This window comes from Chinchilla lanigera, unplaced genomic scaffold (genome assembly GCF_000276665.1).
Source record: "Chinchilla lanigera isolate Chin_1 unplaced genomic scaffold, ChiLan1.0 scaffold00026, whole genome shotgun sequence".
Lineage (NCBI taxonomy): Eukaryota > Metazoa > Chordata > Mammalia > Rodentia > Chinchillidae > Chinchilla > Chinchilla lanigera.
The window spans coordinates 25,223,614-25,245,528 of NW_004955427.1; the positions used below are offsets into that span (position 1 = coordinate 25,223,614).

The following is a 21,915-nucleotide window of genomic DNA, read 5'->3' on the forward strand; positions in this document are numbered from 1 at the left end:
GACACAAATTCCACAACTCATAGCACCTGATGGCATGTCAGGTGGACACAGAAGACAGATGCTACGCCTTGCTAGTTACCCTGGAGGAACCTCACTGAGTTATAGACCTGAGCTCTTGAAGTTGAAAGGGGAAAAGGGCAGTAAATGTCACATTGAACCTCTCCTCCCTTCCTCCCTCCAATACTGGGTATTGAACCCAAGGCCTTCCCACTGAGCTACATCCCAGCCCTTTTTTATTTTGAGACAGGGCCTTGCTCAGTTGCCCACGCTGGATTTACCAGAGTGCTGAGATTATAGGTGTGCACCACCACACCCAGCTCCCCTTGAACTCATGATTTGGGACATAAAAGACCCAGAGGAAGGTATCAACGTGGCTATTTCCCTCAGTCTTTTCTTAAAGACAGAGTCTATATCTTATTCACCTTTCCCCTGAATGTTCAAAACACCAAGGCACATTATGTCTACAATGAATACTTGTACTATGAATGAATAAACAAATCCTTCAAACACTCTGAAGGCGATCATGGATTATGGCAGGATGCAGACACCAGTTCATTGAGTTTCTAGTTCCACTTGACCCTGGAGGCAGGGCAGGGCTGGGCTGGGCTGGACCAGGTGTGTTGTGGCCATCAGATCCACATGGACTCAGAGCATAGCCCCTCAGACACCACCAGACCCTCAGGGCTTGTCCACTTCCAGGTATGAGTGAGTATCAGGACAGGGGCTGCTGGTGCCATCTCTAAGAAGAGCGGTCTGGGAGGATATCTGCATGGGCAAGACCTATGAGGGAGACGAAACCTGATGGGCGGAATTGAAGGTCCCCTGGAAGGGCCCCTCCTCTGCTATTCCAGGAAAGAATCCTTTTTCAAAGGGGTAGCAAGTGGATTTCTCAGCAGAGTTGTTTCTCTGGGTGACTGGAGCAGAAATGATGACAATGGAACATCACTCACCCTTGGTCACTTCTCTCCATAGGATGCCTTCGCCACTGTCCCTGTTGCAAAGTGGATATCACCACATTTCCGTGGGCCATGGGCTGGCAGTTGCGGAAGACCTGCTACCGCATCGTGGAACACAGCTGGTTTGAAAGCTTTATCATCTTCATGATTCTGCTCAGCAGTGGGTCTCTGGTAAGGGGAAATGGGCACTGGCACAGAGCCCTCCAAGTAGGACTTTCTGCCACCAAAAGTCAGGAGCTGTGCCATGGGACAGTCCCAGTGGAGGCCTGGCTGAGAGCTGGAAGGAGAGCTGCTGTCCATTGCGCCTCCTAACGGCAGGGCATGGAAGCTATTGGAGCTGCCAAGGCCGCTGTCTGCTCAACCTGGCAGGAAGCATTCAAGCAGCAAGTGTATGCATCCCGCTATGGGCTAGGGGACTTGTTCAAGGCCACTCAACTTCGCAGTAGCAAACCTCACTTCAATCCCAGAGCCCCTGGCTTTCCGCTCCCTGAGCTCTTGAACGCACAGGCCTTCTATGAAGGTCTAGTCATCTTACTTCGTCTTATCAAACCACTTGCAAGTGCTGCTGTTACTTCTTCAGTGCTCACAAGAAACTATCACAGCAGCAATCCCCAAACTGGAATCACTTGGAGAATTTGTCACACTGCAGCTTTTGATTTGGAAAACTGGTAGTGGGGCCTGAGAACCTGCATTCCCAACATGCCCCCAGTGGAGGCTAATGCTTCCGTCCGTGAACCACATGCAGAATGATCTCAGAGAATAGAAACTCAGGGTCTGGAGATGCTCACTAAGCCCCTGGCTGAATGCTGGGCTCTGTAGGACAAAGAAGGAAGGCTCTGTGCCGGAGCTCAGGCTCACTAAGCAAACTCAAGTGCTAATCCCAGTAGAACAAGGCACACAGAGACCCCAGAAGCGACCTGGCAACCCTGATTGTCCATATTTTACAGGCAAGGAGGTCAAAGCACAAAGACATGAAAGGGACCACCCGGGGTCCCTGCAAGTTCGTTCAAGTGCTGGGACTAGAGCCCCACTTTCCTGACTCACAGCTCCAAGTGTCTTCACTCCTCCTTGCTCCTCCTGTTTCATTTACTCGCTAAGAATGACCTACTGAATATCTGGGCACCACTTCCATGCCAGATTTCTCAGGAAAGGTGCCAGCACTGTTTGGCATGTGCCCTTAGCTATGGGGAAGAGCACAGGTGAGAGACAAGGCACAGTCTGAGGGGTGGAGGAGAGCAAGGACAGTGAGACCCAAAGCCAGGAAGAGATTCCGGGCAGGGCTGGCCTGCCATCTTGGTGCAGGGGCGGGGAGCCGCGTGGAACAGCACCATCACAATGGGACAAGGCACCGACTGCCCCTGGTGCAGCTGTACTGCAGGAGAAGAGGAGGCAGAGCTCTCTGCACACCTTCCTTTCTCTTTCCTCTACTCCTGGATAAACACGATAACCCCAGGCCAGGCATGGTGGCACACACTGTAATCCCAGCTCTCTGAGAGGCTGAAGCAGGAGGATTGCAAGTAGGAGATCAGCTTGGGCAACTTAACAATTAGGGAGACCCTGTCTCAAAATAAAAACTAAAAGTTAAGGCTGGGATGTAGCTCAGTGCAAAGACCCTGAGTCCCGTGCCCGGAAACACATACAAAGGATAACCCCAGGTGCTGCTGGCCAGAGGCCTTCATGGGCTCTCTCCTAGTGTCTCTTCTCACTCTCCCACCCATCTCTCTTCACACCCCCAGCCATCACCTTCCCGTTCTTGCTCCCTGGAGGGAGCTCAGATCCTGAGACAGCTGCTCTACCCCAGACGCCCACCCTATCAGCTTCCCTTCACTCCTCACCTCCTCCCCCATGGGACCACACAGGCTTAGGCCAAATTTAGTCTTATGCTTTCACTTTGAGTGCTTTTAAAAAACAAAATGAATTTTCATCTGACAAAGTAAAATGCAAAATGAAAAAAAAATCAACTAGAAAAGGGCAAAAGAAAAACTCACCCATTTTTTTTTATCCCTCAAAGAAAAGCTCACTGTGAAAACATAGTGGTTTCCCTCCTTCCCATCTTTCTTATGCATAGAATATACAAATATTACAAACATAAGACCGCCTCTATGCATTCTGTAATTTCTCTTCGGTAAATATTCCCAGGAAATAGTTTCATACTGTTTCACTTCATGGCTGTGACATGTGCCATTCTAGGAACAAGCCACCATTCATCCAAACACCCCTGTGCTTCCACGTCATGTGTGTCGCTCACCTTGCACTTGCTACAGTGGGGATCTGAACCCCTGGGCATTCTAGCTTGGCCCGAGATGCAGATCCCACAGCTAGGTCTCCTGTGCCAGCAACTTACGGGGATAAGCCGTGGTGAAGCCTGTGAGGGAGCAGGTAGGAGAGAGAAGGGAGCCTGGGGAAGATGACATCCAGCTTCTGCAGATCCCACAGGGAGCCACGAAACACAAAAGGTGCCACAGAGTTGTCCCACCCGGAGGCAAAAGGGATGGATGGCCTTGTAAACACACATGTCACTGGCCGGGGCTGCCCCAAGAGGGCAGGGACCTTATCTGCAAAGCGTTTCCCAAGCCCGGTGAAGAAGCTGAGGAAATCACTGGTTGCCTCAGCTGAGGGATGGGGGCACTAACAGTGCCCAGCGGCCTCAGGGTGAGGCCTTGAAGGCAGAATCATTGGCTTTCTAAAGCCTTGGTGTCATTTCACTTCCCAAAGACTGAGCTAGTCCTCCCTCCCAGCAGCCACTTATGAGAGTGAACACCCCATGGACACCCTAGCACTGGGGTCTCCTCACCATTCGTTTTCATCTTCACCAGTCTGGGAAACAAAAAAGAAAAACCCTGTATTCTTCTAATTTGAATTTCCTTGATTACCAGTGAGATAAAACTTTCTTCCTCAGAGGTTTGTTGGCGATTCTTACTTTAATTTTTTTGTGAACTGCCTGCGAACAGCCTTTGATGCTTTTATTTTTAAAGTGGGTCGCTGGTAGCATCCCTTTGGTTCATTTCCAAAATCCAATTCAAGGTTTCCTTTCTCACTTGCATTCAGCAATCCTGCAAAATATCAGCAGGACTGCATGTCCCTGCTGGCTGAGGAAGTCTCTGTGTATCTCATCATGCCTCTTCCTCTACCCACCTCACCACCCTAGCACGGAGAAAAAGAAAATACCCAGGGAGAGGAGGGCAGGCTAGTCCTGCCCCGTTGTCTGGGCCCTGTGTTATGGATCCAGCAGCCTCATTCTGCTCCCTTCCTTCCAGGCCTTTGAAGACTGCTACTTGGACCAGAAGCCCACAGTGAAGGCATTGCTGGAGTACATGGACAGGGTGTTCACCTTTATCTTTGTGTTCGAGATGCTGCTCAAGTGGGTGGCCTATGGCTTCAAAAGGTACTTCACCAACGCCTGGTGCTGGCTGGACTTCCTCATTGTGAATGTGAGTGGCTCGTGGGCAGAGGAGCTCTGGGGTCCTCACCTCTAACTAATGGCTATGGTTCTCACAGGCTGCTCAGAGCTCTGAGTACCCAGTAAGGAGTATAGAGTACTGTGCACATGGGTGAGTGGCGAGCTCCCAGCAGAACATGATTCTAACACAGCAGTGCCCTCAGTTCTTGGACCTCCATCCAGAAAAACCACTAGCATACTCCACATTTTTTACATTCAAAGCAAGATGACGGAGGCTGTCCAGGGTCTTATGACCTTACATCTCCCGCCAGGGATCTCGACTTTGGGGAGCTGTGGCCCACGAGTAGAGAACCAGCCCACATGCTGATTCTGGGGTCTCCAGCCCTGGCTGCACTTTAGAATCACAAGGGGAGCTCTAAAAAATACATTGAGCAAATACCACTATCCCAGAGATTCTGATCTTCCAGTCTTGGGTGGAGGCCAGGAATGAATATTTTATAAAAGCTCCTAGGCATTTCCAAGGTGCTGTTATGGTTAACAAGCACCCAGCTGAGAGGTGAGGAGCTGGCACTGAAGTGTGCTGCTGCACGGTAACTTGTGGTCATAGCCCCTGCACTGAGGAATTCGCCATGTGCCTCCCACACATTAGACTTGCGAGTCCTCAGCGTTTCTCCCTCAGCCTCACTGCTGCATTGCCCTGCCTCTCTTTGGGCAGCGCCCTCTTGGCTTTAGAACGTGGCAACATGAGTTATTTGTTCACTGCTGCTTACTGAGGGCTCCTGCAAGCACACGAGGCATGTGCGGCGTGTGTCTCTGCTTTCCCGGCAGCCACCAGCACCAAGGTCTGCACATCAGAGGTGTCAGGAAATGTGTCTGTACTTGGTGTTTGCTCCTGAAGCTGGATGGGATCCAGTACAGAACATTCTGTCCAGCCTCCTGTGCTGGCAAGACCTCCGTGGCAGGTCTGTGCGTGCAGTTCTCTGCTTTCCTGATGCCAGTGCACTAGCAGCACAGGCCACTGTACCACAGGGACTAGCTGGAAGCCCTGAAATCTGAGTCACAGATTTGATGCATGTAAAGCAATTATTCATAGATGAAAGATGCTTTATTCTGGCTCCCCACTCCTGATTTCATACATATATATATATATGGCCTCTATTTGCAAGCATAGTTCATTCTAGGAACACACTTATAATCCAAAGCACTTGTATATCAAAGCAAATTTCCCCATAAGAAATAATGGAAACTCAGATGATTTGTTCCACAACCCAAAAATATTCATATAAAATTATTGCAGTGCATATACAAAATAATAAAGAAAATACAAAATGTAAATAAAAATAAGTTGACCTGCGCTTATCTTTGAAAACCTTCACAGCTAGTGTGAGCGAGATGACAGAGGGTTACCGTGTAGGATGACTTTCATTGTCACTAACAGAATCACTGCTATCTTTTGGCTCAGTGGATTCTTTTTGTTTCATGCAATTTTAACAAGGAACCTATCCAATGACACTTGCTTTGGCCCCTTTTGAGGATTTCATGGAAATGTGAGATTGCATTATCATTAAACAGATTCATCACTTACTGCTACAGCTTTATTTGGGTGGTGCTTTTCTACAAAATTTTGCACTGTTTCGCGCATTTCACACATTCCCCTAATCTCATTTGAAGTGAGAGATTCTTCTACTTTTCCTCCTCTGCAGACAAGATCTCCTCCATAACCTCTCGCTTTTGGGAGATGATCACCAACAATCCTGCAGAGGGAGGAGAGGGAGAGGGAGAGGAAGATAGAGAGGGAGGGAAAGGGAGAGGGAGGGAGAGGGAGAGGAAGGGAGAGGGAGAGGAAGTGAGAGGGACAGGGACAGGGACAGGGACAGGGAGAGAGATCATTGGCCCAGTTGTGATTATGTGACAATCGGCGTCATGTACTAATCACATTTCAAGACATCACTCTTTTATCAAATTAAAACTTATTACAAATGTTTACTTGTCTTGCAGAACACTCACAGAACAAGTTACAGTTCAAGGTGTGTGTGTGTATGTGTGTGTGTGTGTGTGTGTGTCTGGTGTGTATTAAGATGAACGGGCATAAGGAAAGAGGAAAAGAGGAATGGGAATGGATGGCTGAAAGGAAAGGACTGATGGAGAAGGGCTGGTAGGGGAAGTAAAGATAGATATACGGGAGGAGGGAAGAGTGAACAGTTGGACAGATGAGGGAGCCATACAGGAGGAAGGACAGGAGCTTGAAAGTCTCAACAGAAAGATGGATGGAATGAAGGTGTGATCATTATGCAGTCATCTAACCTAGTCACCCATCCACATAGCTTTCATCAAAGCATATGTCTACTCATTCATCCCTCTACCATTTATTTCCATCTTCCCATTCTTTCTTAACCCATGCCCCTGTCCTTCCTTTATTCCACTCACCTGTCCATTTATCTCCTTTGCTTCCTTCCATCAATCTGCTATTCCCTGCTTCTATACTTTTGCCCTTTTACTTTTCTTCCATCCTTCATCTATCTAACCTATCAATCTTTGAAAACTAACCCAGCCTTCTATCATTCTTTAACTTCTTTTTGTTTATTTCATCCATCCCAACATACTTGTAACTTTTCTTCAATTTATCAAATGTTTGCTTAAAACTACTGAATATAATATTGTCTTATGAGGCTCTGTAGTGAGACAGAGTACAGAATAAATGCCCCCATCTCCACTTTTCACTTCAGTCTTCCAGTAAACAAGACATACACAAGGAAAATAAATATAGAAAGGGAGGCTGTGGTAGGCACTGCTGGAGACAGAGTCTTGGGGACAAAGAGACTAAAACCTTTTTTCAGGGGGTGAGGTGGCTGGGAAAGCTTCATACAGGAGATGGTATTAGATATGGGGCACAGAAATGAGCAGGAGCAGAGAGGTGCAAGAAGACTGGGAACAACTGGGAATAATTTGGTTTGGGTAGAACATATAGATGAAATATTTATAGAAGTGAAGGTTGTAGCCATAGAGTATGGGCTAAAGGATGTAGAGCTCATTATGAGATCAATAGAGTACCAGAGAAGGTTGGAAGAATGAGACAGCATCACAGTCTGATTTGTGGGAAGGTATGTGTGGGAGGGATGCACTGTCGGGGCTTGGAGACTGTCTGGAGTTCCGTGGACAGAGCAGTGGGAGTAGAGCTGCACATGGGTGGTGGGCTTTGCTGGAGGAGCCCCGGTCTGTCCGCCCTAGCTGCAAATGTGGCACATAAGCAACCTTTCCAGGAGAATGAGCAGGACTGAATAAGCATGGAGCTGGCCCCAAAGATCCTGGCCCTCAGCCGACCAACACTTGCTGGTGTCTTGAGCCTTGTGTGGATGAAGCCCCATTCCAGCTCTTCCTCTGAATTAACCACCCATTCAGAGGATGGGGACTGTGTGCTTTCTAAAGCCTGGCACACATCCCCACCTAACTGCCAGAGTAAGCTAAGCCTGAATTCAGCCCACCGTCCATGGTGCAGCTGCGGTCTCACAAGATTTGGCCACAACCCTCATCAGGTGCAAGTCTACATGAAGTGTCTCCCTAGCCCCTTCAAAGTTCCTAGAGGAGGTGACCACTTTTCTGTGTCAGTTTGTGTCCTCTGCAGTTTGTGGGCCATCATTTAAATAAAAACAGACCAACAGGGGCTCAGAACTCAGTCATTATCTCTCAGCTACTGAAGGATCCCAAGGACCACTCTTATGGAGAACTGCAGAGCTTCAAGGACTGTGGGCTGACTTCCTGTGGTCTGACTTCCTCATTTCACAAAGGACAAAATTATCCTTTGGGTTCAGGTCACAAAATCAGAATCAGGAGGGACCAAGACCCCACCCTGAACAGGATTCTCTCCTGCCCACTTTTCTGAGCAAATATAATTAAGAATAACTTTATATCTCTCAAAATAGACTTTCAGCATAGGCTGTACATGGAGACATTGTCTCTCCAAGTCTCTGAAAGTCAAGATTTCAAGGTTGTTGGGGCTATCTGGTGCCACTAGAGGGGAAAGAAACTTCCCCACCTACATCAACAAGGGTGGCACTGTAGGAAAATGAGTTTTTCTTTCCCAGAGGCTTAAGTAAGTGACAAATAAAATTTTCCCTAGAAGAGAAGGGGCTGAATTCTTTCTGACCTCTGCTGTAATTCAGAATAAGATGGGAGCCAGGAGAACTGCTTAGAGCAGGGGACGGGAGGCTGGGAAAAGACTTCCTGCCTCCTTCCACCAAGCTGTCTTTCCGGACCCTGGGGTGATACTTTTGCTCTCTGCCTGCACTCAGATCTCACTGATAACCCTCCTGGCGAAGATCCTGAAATATGCTGATATGACATCCATCAAAGCCCTCCGAACGCTCCGTGCCCTGCGGCCCCTGAGGGCTCTGTCTCGATTCGAAGGCATGAGGGTAAGCCCCCTCTCAAAAGACATCTGATCTGCAACATTTGGTAGCCATTATTTGCTCCTTCTCGCTGACCCCAAGCTCCATGCCCTACCTCCCCAGAGTCAGCTATATGCCTTCCCTTCTGCTCTGGCTTTGTTGGTGATGTGCATGCAAACCCTCCTGGTTCTCCTACACATCCCTTTGTGAGAACCTTCCCTTGAGGCTTCCCATAAATAGCATGCCCATCAGGACTCAGAGCTCTCTCTCCTTATGAAATGATCCTAATTCAAGCCTCCAAAGCACCTGTGATCGGTCTCCCAACTCTGCCTCAATCTTATGGCCAAGATCCCCAAACCATCCCAAGTTCTCCACCTTTCCATGACAAATGCGTCCTTTCTCTAATCCCCCATTCAAATGTAGTGACGTCTTCATATCAACACCTCTGCCACACTCACTGAGCACCTCCTCTCCCAACCTGTGACCCTATGGAGTTTTCCCTTCCAGCTACCTCTCTTCTTATCCACTAGAGCCTCCACCTGGCCCTTCTTCCACTGCTGGCTCAAAACAGTCATCATAGCTTTGAAAACAGAAGTGGAGTTTTACAACTAACTTGTACCTTCGAAACACTAGAAGCTAAAGATCAAAACAGCTTGAAATTTATTTCATTTGGTATTCAGGTTCTTGCTTGCTGATTTACAAATGAATATGTCTATGAATATGCATTTAGATTTCACTGATTCTTTACCAAAGTGTACTTTATTCACACTGTATTTTGTAAAATATGAAATTAAAGGGAAGAAAATAAGGGCCTAAAAGTCTGTGGGTGCAAGGGCAATACACACACTCACATCCCCAAGTGAACATGTGTGCTTGTAAACTCACTTATCTCCATTCAGAGGAAAGACACTAACACCTGTCCTGCTTGAGTTGTAGGGAAGAGGGTCTAACCCTATCTTCAGGTGCCCAGTGTCTCTGAGTCTGAATTATTGCTAACATTCTTCCCTTTCTGCTGCCAAAGGCCACTGGTTCCTGAAACAGCTGGAGTGAGCATGAAATGAAGCAGGATCCAGCAGGGAGGAGTGGCACTCTGGGGCTTCAGGTCCTTTTCTGTCTCCCACTAGGTGGTGGTGGATGCCCTGGTGGGCGCCATCCCATCCATCGTGAACGTCCTCCTCGTCTGCATCATCTTCTGGCTCATCTTCAGCATCATGGGTGTGAACCTCTTTGCGGGGAAGTTTTGGAGGTGCATCGAGCAGACCGACAAAGGATTTGATCTTGTGAATTGGACAGTTGTGAATAACATGTCTGAATGTGAGAATCAAAACTATACTGGCCACCTCTTCTGGGTCAATGTGAAAGTCAACTTTGATAATGTTATGATGGGTTACCTCGCACTTCTTCAGGTGGTGAGTCAACCATGAGATCAATCATTTATCTTCTTATGGTCAGTAAGTGAATAGTCTGGGGTCCTCTCCAGGAGATGCTGCAGAGAGATGTTGTCAGGGATAGCACTAAGCAAACCACACAACTACACACAGACTACAGCACTAGGCTAGACAACGTTACTAATGCATGTGCTCTTATAGTGGCACAATTAGACAAGGTGGGGCTAATGGCTGAGCCTGCCAGAGAATTGTATGGCTTAGAACACACCACTCATACAAAATAGACATGGCACAGCCACATGCTCCATGTTCTCCTTCATATCGTCTCCTAGATGGCAATGAGTTAGGTCTAATTAAGTTGGCTGTAACGACAGAAAATGTTGGTGATAATGACCATCAAACTCTTTCACACTTGCTATTCCTTCATCTCTCTGTGCCTTCACCCCATTCACTCAGTCCTCCATTCATGTAAGTATTGATAAAATTACTTACACACCTGTAATGCATTCACCCATGAGTTCCTGCATCCCACAGTTTCTTCACACATTCAAGCAACAAATAATCCCTGAGTAGCTCTGTTCTTCACACATTCAAGCAACAAATAATCCCTGAGTAGCTCTGTTTTGCCAGCCATGTGCTCGGTCCTGAGAGATACAGTGGGAACAGTCTCTGGCACTGAGGCTCTGTGAGGGAAACAAGTACCTGAATCAAAACAACCCAGCAAGGGCTATAACAGGCTTCGGGGTGCAGCACCTGAGACTCCTTTTGTGCCTTGCATTATACTAAAGGGCACATTCAGTTTCAAGATCTAAAAAATGCTAAGACTGAAGACAAGAATGTAGAGGTTTTCTACTCCCAACTTCCCTATCTTCCAAGATACACCCCATTCTTAAATCATACGCATGAGATGAGAAAGTGGTTGAAAAACTGGCAGCCCTGAGATGGGGGCCTGCACCCAGGGCACAGAGCAGCCTTGAAGTTGTTGGCACAATAGCCAAGCATCTAGACAGCTAGTCCATGCTACATTCTGGAAGTTCCCATGTCTTTAGTGCCACTCTCTTCTGGAATAGCCATGTGTGGATTCATTTAAATCACCATGGGAGATTGGTCAGGTCACCCAGAGGACTCTTTCTCCTTTCTGCCTGAGCCTTTTCCTCCTCAAGGTGCCTTAGCCAAAAGCCCTGCTCTTTCACCAGGCCACATGGCCTGAGAAGGGTCCAGGATTGATGGATGGGCAGACACTGAGTGACCTCTGCTCCTTGTTTCCAGGCAACCTTTAAAGGCTGGATGGACATTATGTATGCAGCCGTCGATTCCCGAGAAGTGAGTCTTGGCCCTCGGTGCCTACAGCCTTCCCCTGCCCATCCCAGTCTGTATTTATAATGAAATGGAGCTGGTTTGGTGCCAGAAGAGGCATCCATCCAGAGCCTCACACCTTGTAGCAGTGTCCACCTGGCTTCTGTGGGGCATTCTCGGGCTTCTCAAGGCCTTCTGCTCACCACTGAGAAGAGGAGCAGATCATCTCTAATGGCCAGTGCCTGGGAGGCCACTTCCAGGACTAGCAGGGGCTGTATAATGAAAGCCAGATTGGGAAGGTGCTGGTGGGAAAGCACCCCTTCCTGCCACTTCAGGCTCTGCTAAGGCCCTGCCCTACGTCCCCTCAGCCTAGCTCTGAGTTCACTCCTAGCCTGCATGTCTGGGTCTCTGTCTGAGGACTTCATTGAGGCCTTTGGAGCTTCCTCAGCAGTGTCCCCTGAGGACAGGGGATTAGGGGCAACACTCTCTGATAAGGGGCAACCCTCTCTGATAAGTTCTGGAAGTTTGTAGGTGAATATTACAGCTTCCCTGTCCCTAGGGTTTTCAGCTGTGGTCTACATAGTCCTCAGAGGGCTCGAACAGGATTGTGCCCCTGTTGTCCACCACAATGGCCGGCTTAACAGCGCCCCCTTCCTTTGCTTTTCCCCTCTTTCTGCTTATTCTCCCTCACTCCCTCAATCCTACTTCCTGGGATAAAGAACCTGCACTGAGAGTTGATTTTAGGGTAAAAGTAAACAAAGACATGCTCCCTCCCTCCGTCCTTCCCTCCCAAATCCCACCTTGTCTGTCACAGGTCAACAGTCAGCCCAAGTGGGAGGACAACGTGTACATGTACATGTACTTCGTCATCTTCATCATTTTTGGTGGCTTCTTCACACTGAATCTCTTTGTTGGGGTCATAATTGACAACTTCAATCAACAGAAAAAAAAGATAAGTGGGGCTCGGTGTTTCTGCTCTAGCAGTGACTCTTATCCTTCCTGTCCTATGGAAACCTAACACACTCCGTCTCAAAGGAGGAAGACATCTTTAATAGCGTAATATATGGCACAGTAGCAGCAGAGGGCAGTGCAACTGGCAGGCCTCATGTGAAACAACCAAAGGTCCTGAAAGACCAGGGACCCAAGAACAGGCACTAACTGTCCTCGGCTGCTCCTGTCCGGAAAGACCTGAGACTTGTGTGCCAGAGACTTTGCTCCAGAGGCCCTGAGGAAAGTCCTTGCACTCCAGCAGGGCCTGTGACTCTAGAAACCCACTGAATTTGACTGGAGTGAGCAGGCTGTGTTTGAGGCTCAGATCTGAATTGGTATGGATCTTCTCCATGAGTCCTGTCTCCAAGGCCTCCCCACCCTCTGTTCAGGCAGCAGCTCCAGGTTCCTGTAGAGCAGAATCCAGCTTTGCTTCAGAGGCCCAAGAAGGGAGTACAACATAGGCTCTTTTCCAGTACTGTGTCATAGATTGTGGCACCTGGGCAAGGTATTCCTTGATCCTCAGCCTTCTGCAGAGGAGAGGAGGTAGAGCTGGTCCTTCCCATACAGGACGCTTTGATCTGGGTATCCCTCGGGGCTCTGGTATTTAATAACATATGGCCTTCTCCTGCACTTAGGGGGCCAGGACATCTTCATGACAGAGGAGCAGAAGAAATACTACAATGCCATGAAGAAGCTGGGCTCCAAGAAGCCCCAGAAGCCCATCCCACGGCCCCTGGTGAGCTCCCCTATAGCAAGCATGTTTGTGCAGACAGCCTATGCCTGTGCTGGATGGAGGCCTGGCCAGCACTGTCTGTGCAGGAGGAGATCTGGGTTGAGTTTGGAGATGAGTATCATGGGGGTTCCCAGGCCTAAGCAATGAGAAATCCAAAGGAAGCAACTCTCATCTTCCAGAGTGAAAACACCTCCTAGAGATGCTTCTAATAAAGCTGTGTGAGGAAATACTGATCCCCCCGCCCCGGAAAATGTTAGGTTCAAGCCCATTTAGGGAGCTGATCAGGTTCAATGATATTGGGTGGGCAGCGATGAGATGTTTGTGTGGTTATGCATTACAATCTAGGTTACCACAGACTTCCAGACTAGCCCCGCTTTCTGTCTCATGCCTCCACGTAGACTAGAGAGAAAAAGACCAAAGCCCACTTCTCTGGGATCCAAGTTACACTCATGGTCACAGTCTAGTGGCCAACAGGAACTCTGCTGAAGTTTAGAGATTGGCCAAAATTATAGTCAGGCTCCACTTTGGTTCCTTTTTTAAAGTAAAGATTTCAAGAAACAGGTCCTTTTAGTCCTCTATTAAGTGCAGCTCCCAAAGTTACACGACATCACTTAAATTCTGCTCAGTCCTCTGCCAGAAGGTAAAAGCATCAAACTCCTGGGCGGTAGCACATTGGCACCGCAGCACATGCGCACACACCCTACTCCTCTCATCTCTGGCAAAGCCCAAATTCTAAATGCTCATCCATAGCCAAGGGTAAGGGTGCCACCAAACTAGAAGATTTTTTCCTATAACATTCCTAGCTTTGGAAATCACTAAAAGCAGGTTTTACATATTCCACTTTATAGGAAAATAATGGGCTCTAGAATATCACCTCATCAATCACCCACTTCATCATCTCTAAGAGCAGCGAGGGTTACAAAAATATGTTTCCTTCCCAAAAAGCTGCTCCACTTCCTAAAGTCAGAGCACGCAGGGCAAACCTGATGCCCAGATGCTCACTGATGCCATTGCCTGCTCTGTTAAATTATGTCATGTGAGTATGAATGGGCTCTTTTTTTTTTTTTCACCATTTTCAGTGATGAAATAGAAGGGATTAGTGGCTCAGCAAAGCTCCTCCCACCTAGGGAAAGCCATGCATGGAGCCAGGCCCACTTGGGTCTGATTCTCTGCTTTAATGCAGCAGGCCAGCAACCCACCCCCAGCATGAGCAGAAGGCAGGGATCAGCTTCATCGCAGCACTTCCCCATCCTCCTGCTGAGCAGCTCCCAGAAGCTCCCCCAGGGGACTACAACAGGTTTTTCTCCTCATGACCACTTAGAACCCTGCATACAGTATGCATTCAGTACCTGCCTATTGTGTAGAATTAAGTGTAATCAAATCTGGTAGGGTGGCTTTGGAATTTTGAAGTGTAGTTAATTCAGAGCTGCCCTTTCTATCTCCATTTATTTACCAATTTACTGAGCACCTATTTTATGACAGACACTAAGCATTGAAGAGTGAGTAAAATGAACAAAGTTCATGTCCTCACAGAGATTACAAGCCCATGGCCAAGGCTTGAGGAGTGAATGGGAGATAGTGATTGTACATGAGTAACTCTAGCAAAAAATTTAGCCGCAAAAGCGAAGAGACCCAGAGTGGTAGCTGGAAGGAGATGCAAGGCTCAGGAAGATTATGCTTTAATTTAGGAAAAGCCATGTCACTAGAGATTTCCCTAAAGAACTTAGAGATGAGTCATTCACGTGGACACTAAAGATGTGTAGGATAATAGCCCACAGTGGGCTATTCATCAGGAATGAAACAGAGGGACCAGGAGGCTGGTAAGTGGCACTAATGAGGAGGTGACCATGCACCACTGAGAGGACACAAGCTTTAAGCGGGGAAGGGATTTTATAAAACACAGAGGAGCAAAGTTGTAGCACTGCACTTAACTTTATACTCAGCAAAGTAATTCAAATCAATAATTTTACAAGCAGTTCTTGAACTCTGGCTATGTGCAGAGTACTACAGGAGCACAGAGGTGAGTAAACATGCCCTCACCCTCAAAGCATTCACTGTCCAGTAGAGAAGACGAGCACACATAAAATGCTAGAACCCAGCATGGGCCAAATGGACCGTGAAGGCTGTGGGAGCCAGAGCAGCAGAGCAACGTGGTGTAACGCGATTGAGGGAAACTCCCTGGATGGAGTAAGGCTTAGGAGAGGTGGATCTCTCAAGGCTATCAGAATTTAGATGATGTAGGATGGTTACCAAAGGAGCACAGCAAATGGAAAGCTCATGGGCCAAGACAAAGGAAGTACTTGGTGATTCCAAGGGACTGAGAGAGGTAGTGAGGACCAGAACTAGGACAATGAAGTAATCCCGTAAAAGTGGGATTTTGGAAGGGCTAAAAACAGGATGTGGCTTCTGTCTGGATGTGAGGGAGACAAGAGAGAAAGACTTTTAAAACTTATGTATGGAGAACTCAGCCTTCCAGGTGTTTTTTTCTTTTTTATGTTGCCCCAAAGGCCCTGATTCTACCACCTCTCATTTTCTCAGAACAAGTACCAGGGCTTTGTCTTTGACATTGTGACCCGGCAAGCTTTTGACATCAGCATCATGGTCCTCATTTGCCTCAACATGATCACCATGATGGTGGAGACGGATGACCAGAATGAAGAAAAGACAAAAATTCTAGGCAAAATCAACCAGTTCTTCGTGGCTGTCTTCACTGGCGAGTGTGTTATGAAGATGTTCGCCCTAAGGCATTACTACTTCACCAATGGCTGGAACGTGTTCGACTTCATTGTGGTGCTCCTCTCCATCGGGAGTAAGTGCAGCCATGCGGTAGGGAAGCCCGGCCTCTGCCTGAAGTTGTCTGGGCTGCTTTTTTAACACCAAGGGACAAACAACATGCTTTTAAAAATACTTTTGTATGTTAGAAAAGCTCAATATGCACAGCCTTCCAAGAGCAGCAGACTTAACATGCCTCTGATTTGCTCTCTTGGTTAAGTGAAGAGGTCCCACTGGTCTTCTCCATGCTTCTGGGAAGTGTTTTCAGTCACCTGCTAAGTGACAGCCCATTACTAGAACCTTGGAGGCAGATGGGGAGCGGTTACTCCTCTTAAGAACTGACAACTACAGATCATAGCATTTCCAATGGCCCTTAGCGGTATGGCTTTCAAGGAGGGAGAGGGTAGTGTTATGTGAAGTGACTCACAAAATACCTTCTGGGATAGAAGATGAGTTGCCAACAGAGTGAGGAAAGTCTGGGAGTAGATCCTTCAAAGGAGATTCTTACATTTAGGGTCTGGGATTAAATCTCTTGTAAATTTCCTCTTAGGAAATATGAATGGGTGATTAAAAAAAAAGTCAAGGGGATTAATGGTAAGAGAGTGATGCTATGAAGTCCCACTCAGGGCCTTGTTGAATGAAAGATCTAGTGTTTGGGGTGAAATGATGTTCAGAACCATTATAACTGAGGACTGACTCAGTTCTGAGCACTGGGCTGGGATCCGTGAACCTTCACAGCAGCCCTGTGAAAGAGGTGTTACGGTGCACAATTTTATACATTTAGGGTTGAGTCTCAGAGATTATGAAGATTATGCAAGGTCACACAGTTTCTCAGGGGCAGGGCTGATTTTAAACCACACTAAGTTCTTCTACTGAACTAGTTGCCTTTCCAAAAATATGAGCCCATCCCTGGACTTCCTGGGATTTAGCTGAAGTTGGCCCTATGAAGGCTGAATCTCAAATCACCAGCTTTGTTTTACATTATAAATGTATCTTGATCCAATGTATCCTGACCCCTTTACTTTTTGTATCAGGGTATAAGTGCATATTTAATTTTCCATTGATATACTATCAAGAAGTAACAGCATCCAAGTGCTACTTGGCAACATTTAATCTATCTTCCCACTCTAGTGCTGAAACATAGCCTTGGGTTTTGTTTATTTGTTTGCAAGGTTGAAATTTGTTTTAGTTTTGGTACATTTTGCTATTGCTACTGTGTTTTTTTAAAGAACCACTTTACTGAGGTAAAACTCTCCTATACAAAGTTGTGTATATTTTTTTTTTGGTGGGGTGTTTCCGGTACCAGGAACCGAACTCATGACCTTGCACTTGCCAGGCAGGTGCTGTGCAGCTGAGCTAAATCCCCAGCCCTGAAGTTGTGTATATTTAACGTATACACCTGGATATTTGGGGATATAACCATACACCCATTAAACCATCACCATAATAGTGCCATACACATATCTATCACTTCCACAAGCTTTCTTACCACCCTGTTTTATTAGATAGTTACTGATTGCTAAGGACACCTGATCTATCATCTTAGGCTTATTTCCCTTAGCACAGTGGGAGTTTTGGTTATTGGTTGGTTGCTTCTTTTGTTTTGTTTGGATAGCTTCCCAAAATGAGAGACTCTAAAGGACTTTTTGAAGTCACAAATATGAGAACTTAATTCTCCCCTGAAATTGTGTCTTGAGAAAACTAAAATTAAGATGTAAGCCAGTTGTCTGGCAGAAAATTTTAGTAGTATATAGACACATAATGTATACATATTATGGGAAAATGTTGCAGTTAAACTGGACCTTAAGAGTTCTCACAAATATGTTATAATCCAAAATTATAATAATTTCCAAGGCCCTCCCATTCCCTTCCTTCTTCCAACACAACAATGCAGCATATGACATATGCGTAAGACACATGCCCATATGCATATGGCCAGGAGCAAATAGGGGAACAGGGCCAAAGAGTGAGAGCTTGATACTACTACATCTATCACATTCTAGATACTACTACATCTACTACCTTCTTCATCTTTATAACCTTTTACAGAGTTAGGGCTGAGGGTAGTAACTGACCCTAAAACAGTCCATCTCTGGGTGGTAATATAGAATTAAAACACAGCTGGAAATAAAAGAAACAAATTAAAGCCATTATGCTGACAGCTGGCCACTCAAAGCCATTCTGCTTTAGCTGTCAGCAAGTTGCCCAACTTCTAAGCCTCCTTATAATTGATACCAAGCTCCATGTAATTATCTATGAGACCATATGCCTGGATCTGAGTCAGTCTTCATGGCAGGAGATAGGAAGATGCATCACAGGGGTTCCTGGCCTTCCCAGCACACAAGACCAAGAAGGAAGAATGGGCATGACCAAAGGCTACAGTCTCAGGAAGGATCAGGATCTGTGTCGTATTGGACATAAAGTATTGTGAGCATGTGGAACCCAGCTGAACTAGATGTAAAAGGGTGTTGGCCATGAAGATTAGGTAATAAGAAGACAGAGGGAAAGATAAGAACATGGTGGGAAGGGTGAGACTAACTTGAGAAGAAAGATTAATGCAACTGACATTTGCTGAGTGATACCATGTAATAACCACCAGGCCAGGATCATAGGGCTCGGAGTCCTTGATGATGGATGCCCAAGTGGAAATCCACACCAACAGAATAAAGGCACATGCACAGCCACAGCTTGCTGCAGACTATGATTGGAGATACTAATTAGGTAATTTCTCCCTTCTTTCAAAGGTTTGATATTTTCTGCAATTCTTAAATCAGTTGAAAGTTACTTCTCCCCGACCCTCTTCCGAGTCATCCGCCTGGCCCGAATCGGCCGCATCCTCCGACTGATCCGCGCAGCCAAGGGGATCCGCACGCTGCTCTTTGCCCTCATGATGTCCCTGCCCGCCCTCTTCAACATTGGGCTGCTGCTCTTCCTCGTCATGTTCATCTACTCCATCTTTGGCATGGCCAGCTTTCCCCATGTGAAGGAGGAAGCTGGCATCGACGACATGTTCAACTTCAAGACCTTTGCCAACAGCATGCTGTGCCTCTTCCAGATCACCACATCGGCTGGCTGGGATGCCCTCCTCAGCCCCATCCTCAACACGGGGCCACCCTACTGCAATAGCACAAGAGGAGACTGTGGGAGCCCAGCCGTGGGCATCTTCTTCTTCACCACCTACATCATCATCTCCTTCCTCATTGTGGTCAACATGTACATTGCAGTGATTCTGGAGAATTTCAATGTAGCCACAGAGGAGAGCACTGAGCCCCTGAGTGAGGATGATTTTGACATGTTCTATGAGACTTGGGAGAAGTTTGATCCAGAGGCCACCCAGTTCATTACCTTCTCTGCTCTCTCAGACTTTGCAGACACGCTCTCTGGCCCTCTGCGAATCCCAAAACCAAATCAGACTATATTAATCCAGATGGACCTGCCCTTGGTCCCCGGAGATAAGATCCACTGTCTGGACATCCTTTTTGCTTTCACCAAGAAAGTGCTGGGAGAATCTGGTGAGTTGGACACTCTGAAGGCAAATATGGAAGAGAAGTTTATGGCAACTAGTCTTTCAAAGGCCTCCTATGAGCCAATAGCAACCACCCTCCGGTGGAAGCAAGAAGACATTTCAGCCACTGTCATTCAAAAGGCCTACCGGAGTTATATGCAGCATCGCTCCTCGGCACTCTCCAACTCCTCTGGTGTGCCCAGGGCTGAGGAGGAGGTTGAGTCACTCCCAAATGAAGGTTTTGTTACATTCATGGCAAATGAAAATTATGTGCTCCCAGATAAATCTCAAACTGCATCTGCCACATCTTTCCCACCATCCTATGACAGTGTCACTAGAGGCCTTAATGATAGAGCCAACATGAGCACATCCAGCTCAATCCAAAATGAAGATGAAGCCATGAGTAAGGAGGCTACTGACGCTGGACCCCAGTGAGGATACGCCAGCATGGATGTGTCCAGTTCTGCCGTGTCCAGTTCTGCTGTGGTAACTGTTTCTCACTACAGGTGGAACCCAGCTACAAGCTCATCAATGCATGCCACTGGCCATAATGTCAGAACTGGGCAGATAATGTAGTTGGTGCCCACTTTTGAAAAGATCCTCATGTAAATGGGATTCAGAAGCCAAGAATATGTCCACTTTGACTTCCCTTCTGAATCTGAATAGCAAATGCCGAGTTCTCTTACTTTCCAGAGAATGCCACTGGTCCCTTTATTTTGATTGAGACCAGAGATTTTATTTGCCAAGAAAAATTCTCAGGACCAGAACTTCCAAAGATATATGGCAAGAACATTGCTGAAAGCCTAAGGTGTTATTGTTTGAAATACTGCAGAGAGAGAGAGAGAGAGAGGTGATGTTATTTAGGATTTTGCATGATTGCATGCTGAGAGCAGCTGGACAACTTCTCCAGCCCAAGGTAACATCTGTCCTCTGTCATACAGCACCTTGGAGATATCCATTAAAGTTAATATTTTTAAAGGTATTTCAAGACCAATGTTAAATCTTAAAGCATCATTTTATTTTTTTTTCTTACTTGTATGATACTCACATGTTCCACAGAATCACTCTTCCCTCAATTTCAGTTTCCTGATATTTTGCAGTTTGAATTTGAGGCTGGGTAGAGAAGGAGGAAACACTGTTTTAAGAGCTAGACAGGCTGGTTCTAATCTTAATTCTTCCACTGATTGCCTGGCTGGCCACAGTCAAGCTCCCCATAAACTTGTTTCCCCAGTTGTAATATTGGTAGGAGTGGGAGACAAAGTGGATGCCTTGCCCTCAAATCTCATGTTGTAGAACTTGGTGGCACCCTGCTCCGTCTAGGTAGTGAAAACACTCCATGAGATCTGTCAGATCTTTCTCATATGAGTCTAACAAGGTAGCCTTTGGATAAATTCCAGGTCTTTTTTACATCTCATAATCAGACTTTAAGGAGAAGGGTTTTCATATTCCCCTGGAGCCAGAACTCCATAATTAGTATAATAAAAAGAAAAGGAGTATTTTGAGAAAGATAATCCAGTAGATAAAAGGTATGGACAGCAGTGTTTTTCATTCATTCTACAAATGTTGTTAGGAACATACATGGCAAGGACTGCACCAAAAACAAAATGTAACATAAGAGTTAAGCCCTATCTTAGTTATTTTTCTTGTTGCTGAGGCAAAATACCCAACACCCAACATTAAAGGCAGAAAGGCTTATTTACCTCACAGTTTGTAGAGGTTTCAGTCTATAATCAGCTGGTTCCAAGGCAGGGTGGCACAGGGAAGAGGGGCAACAGTTCATGATGGCAGAAGACCGCAAAAGCAACAAGAAAGGAGAGAGAGGAACAGAGAAGCCTCTTTCTGCCTCTTTTATCCAGACTGCAGGGACTGGATTGCAGTGCCAATCCAATCAGTGGACTGACCCATCAGTCGCCCACCCTTAATCCCAGCACCCTTAATCCTGGCATTGCACTGAATCTATCACAAACCCTAGACTTAGCCACCTCTGAAAAGCCTGCCTCCCATGACTGCATAAAGCATAACCATAACAAGCCCCAAAAGACAAAGTGAATTAATGCAGTGAATGGAGTAACGTTAGGAGAGTATATTCAGGCCAAAGACACATCACAGGTCTTGAAGGATAGCAGAGTTCATATGGCAACATAGGACATAAGGAATCTCAGTGACAGCCGTGATCCTTCATTAGTACTTGGGGAATTCCCAGCCATAATCACAAAGATCAGATTATTCCACTGGACATATATTTGATCACTTTATAAGCTTTTCCAAGGATGTGATTATAAAGGGTTGAGGTTGACCTATGTCATATGCCTCATGGTTGCGGCTTTCCTGAGGCTTTACTCTTCCTTCTCTGTCACTGTTGGTCCATCAGAGGCAAAAAGTTTTTGAGATGGTTTGTCGAAGTTTGCCAGTACCCACAGATGCAGGCTAGTATGATGATGAAAGAGCAGAGGGCACAGGCCACCCCAGCACAAGCCAGCTATTCTCTGG

At 46.7% G+C, this 21,915-nt stretch overlaps 1 protein-coding gene across 5 annotated transcripts in view; it reads left to right on the plus strand.

Annotated features, from left to right (window-relative positions):
* The window catches only part of Scn10a (sodium channel, voltage gated, type X alpha subunit), an 86,842-nt gene extending 66,435 nt beyond the window's left edge, over nt 1–20,407 (plus strand). For 4 of the 5 annotated variants that reach the window (XM_013515027.1, XM_005386575.1, XM_005386574.1 and 1 more), the window contains exons 19-27: nt 973–1,127; nt 4,214–4,387; nt 8,646–8,768; nt 9,866–10,150; nt 11,399–11,452; nt 12,240–12,377; nt 13,047–13,151; nt 15,687–15,957; nt 18,665–20,407. In XM_013515027.1, the coding sequence (XP_013370481.1) occupies nt 973–1,127; nt 4,214–4,387; nt 8,646–8,768; nt 9,866–10,150; nt 11,399–11,452; nt 12,240–12,377; nt 13,047–13,151; nt 15,687–15,957; nt 18,665–19,860 (2,501 nt within the window). In that variant the 3' untranslated portion in view covers nt 19,861–20,407. Of the gene's footprint in view, nt 1–972; nt 1,128–4,213; nt 4,388–8,645; nt 8,769–9,865; nt 10,151–11,398; nt 11,453–12,239; nt 12,382–13,046; nt 13,152–15,686; nt 15,958–18,664 lie in introns of all 5 variants that reach the window. The other variant, XM_005386577.1, reaches the window with a different exon arrangement.
* Nucleotides 20,408–21,915: the final 1,508 nt, after the last annotated feature.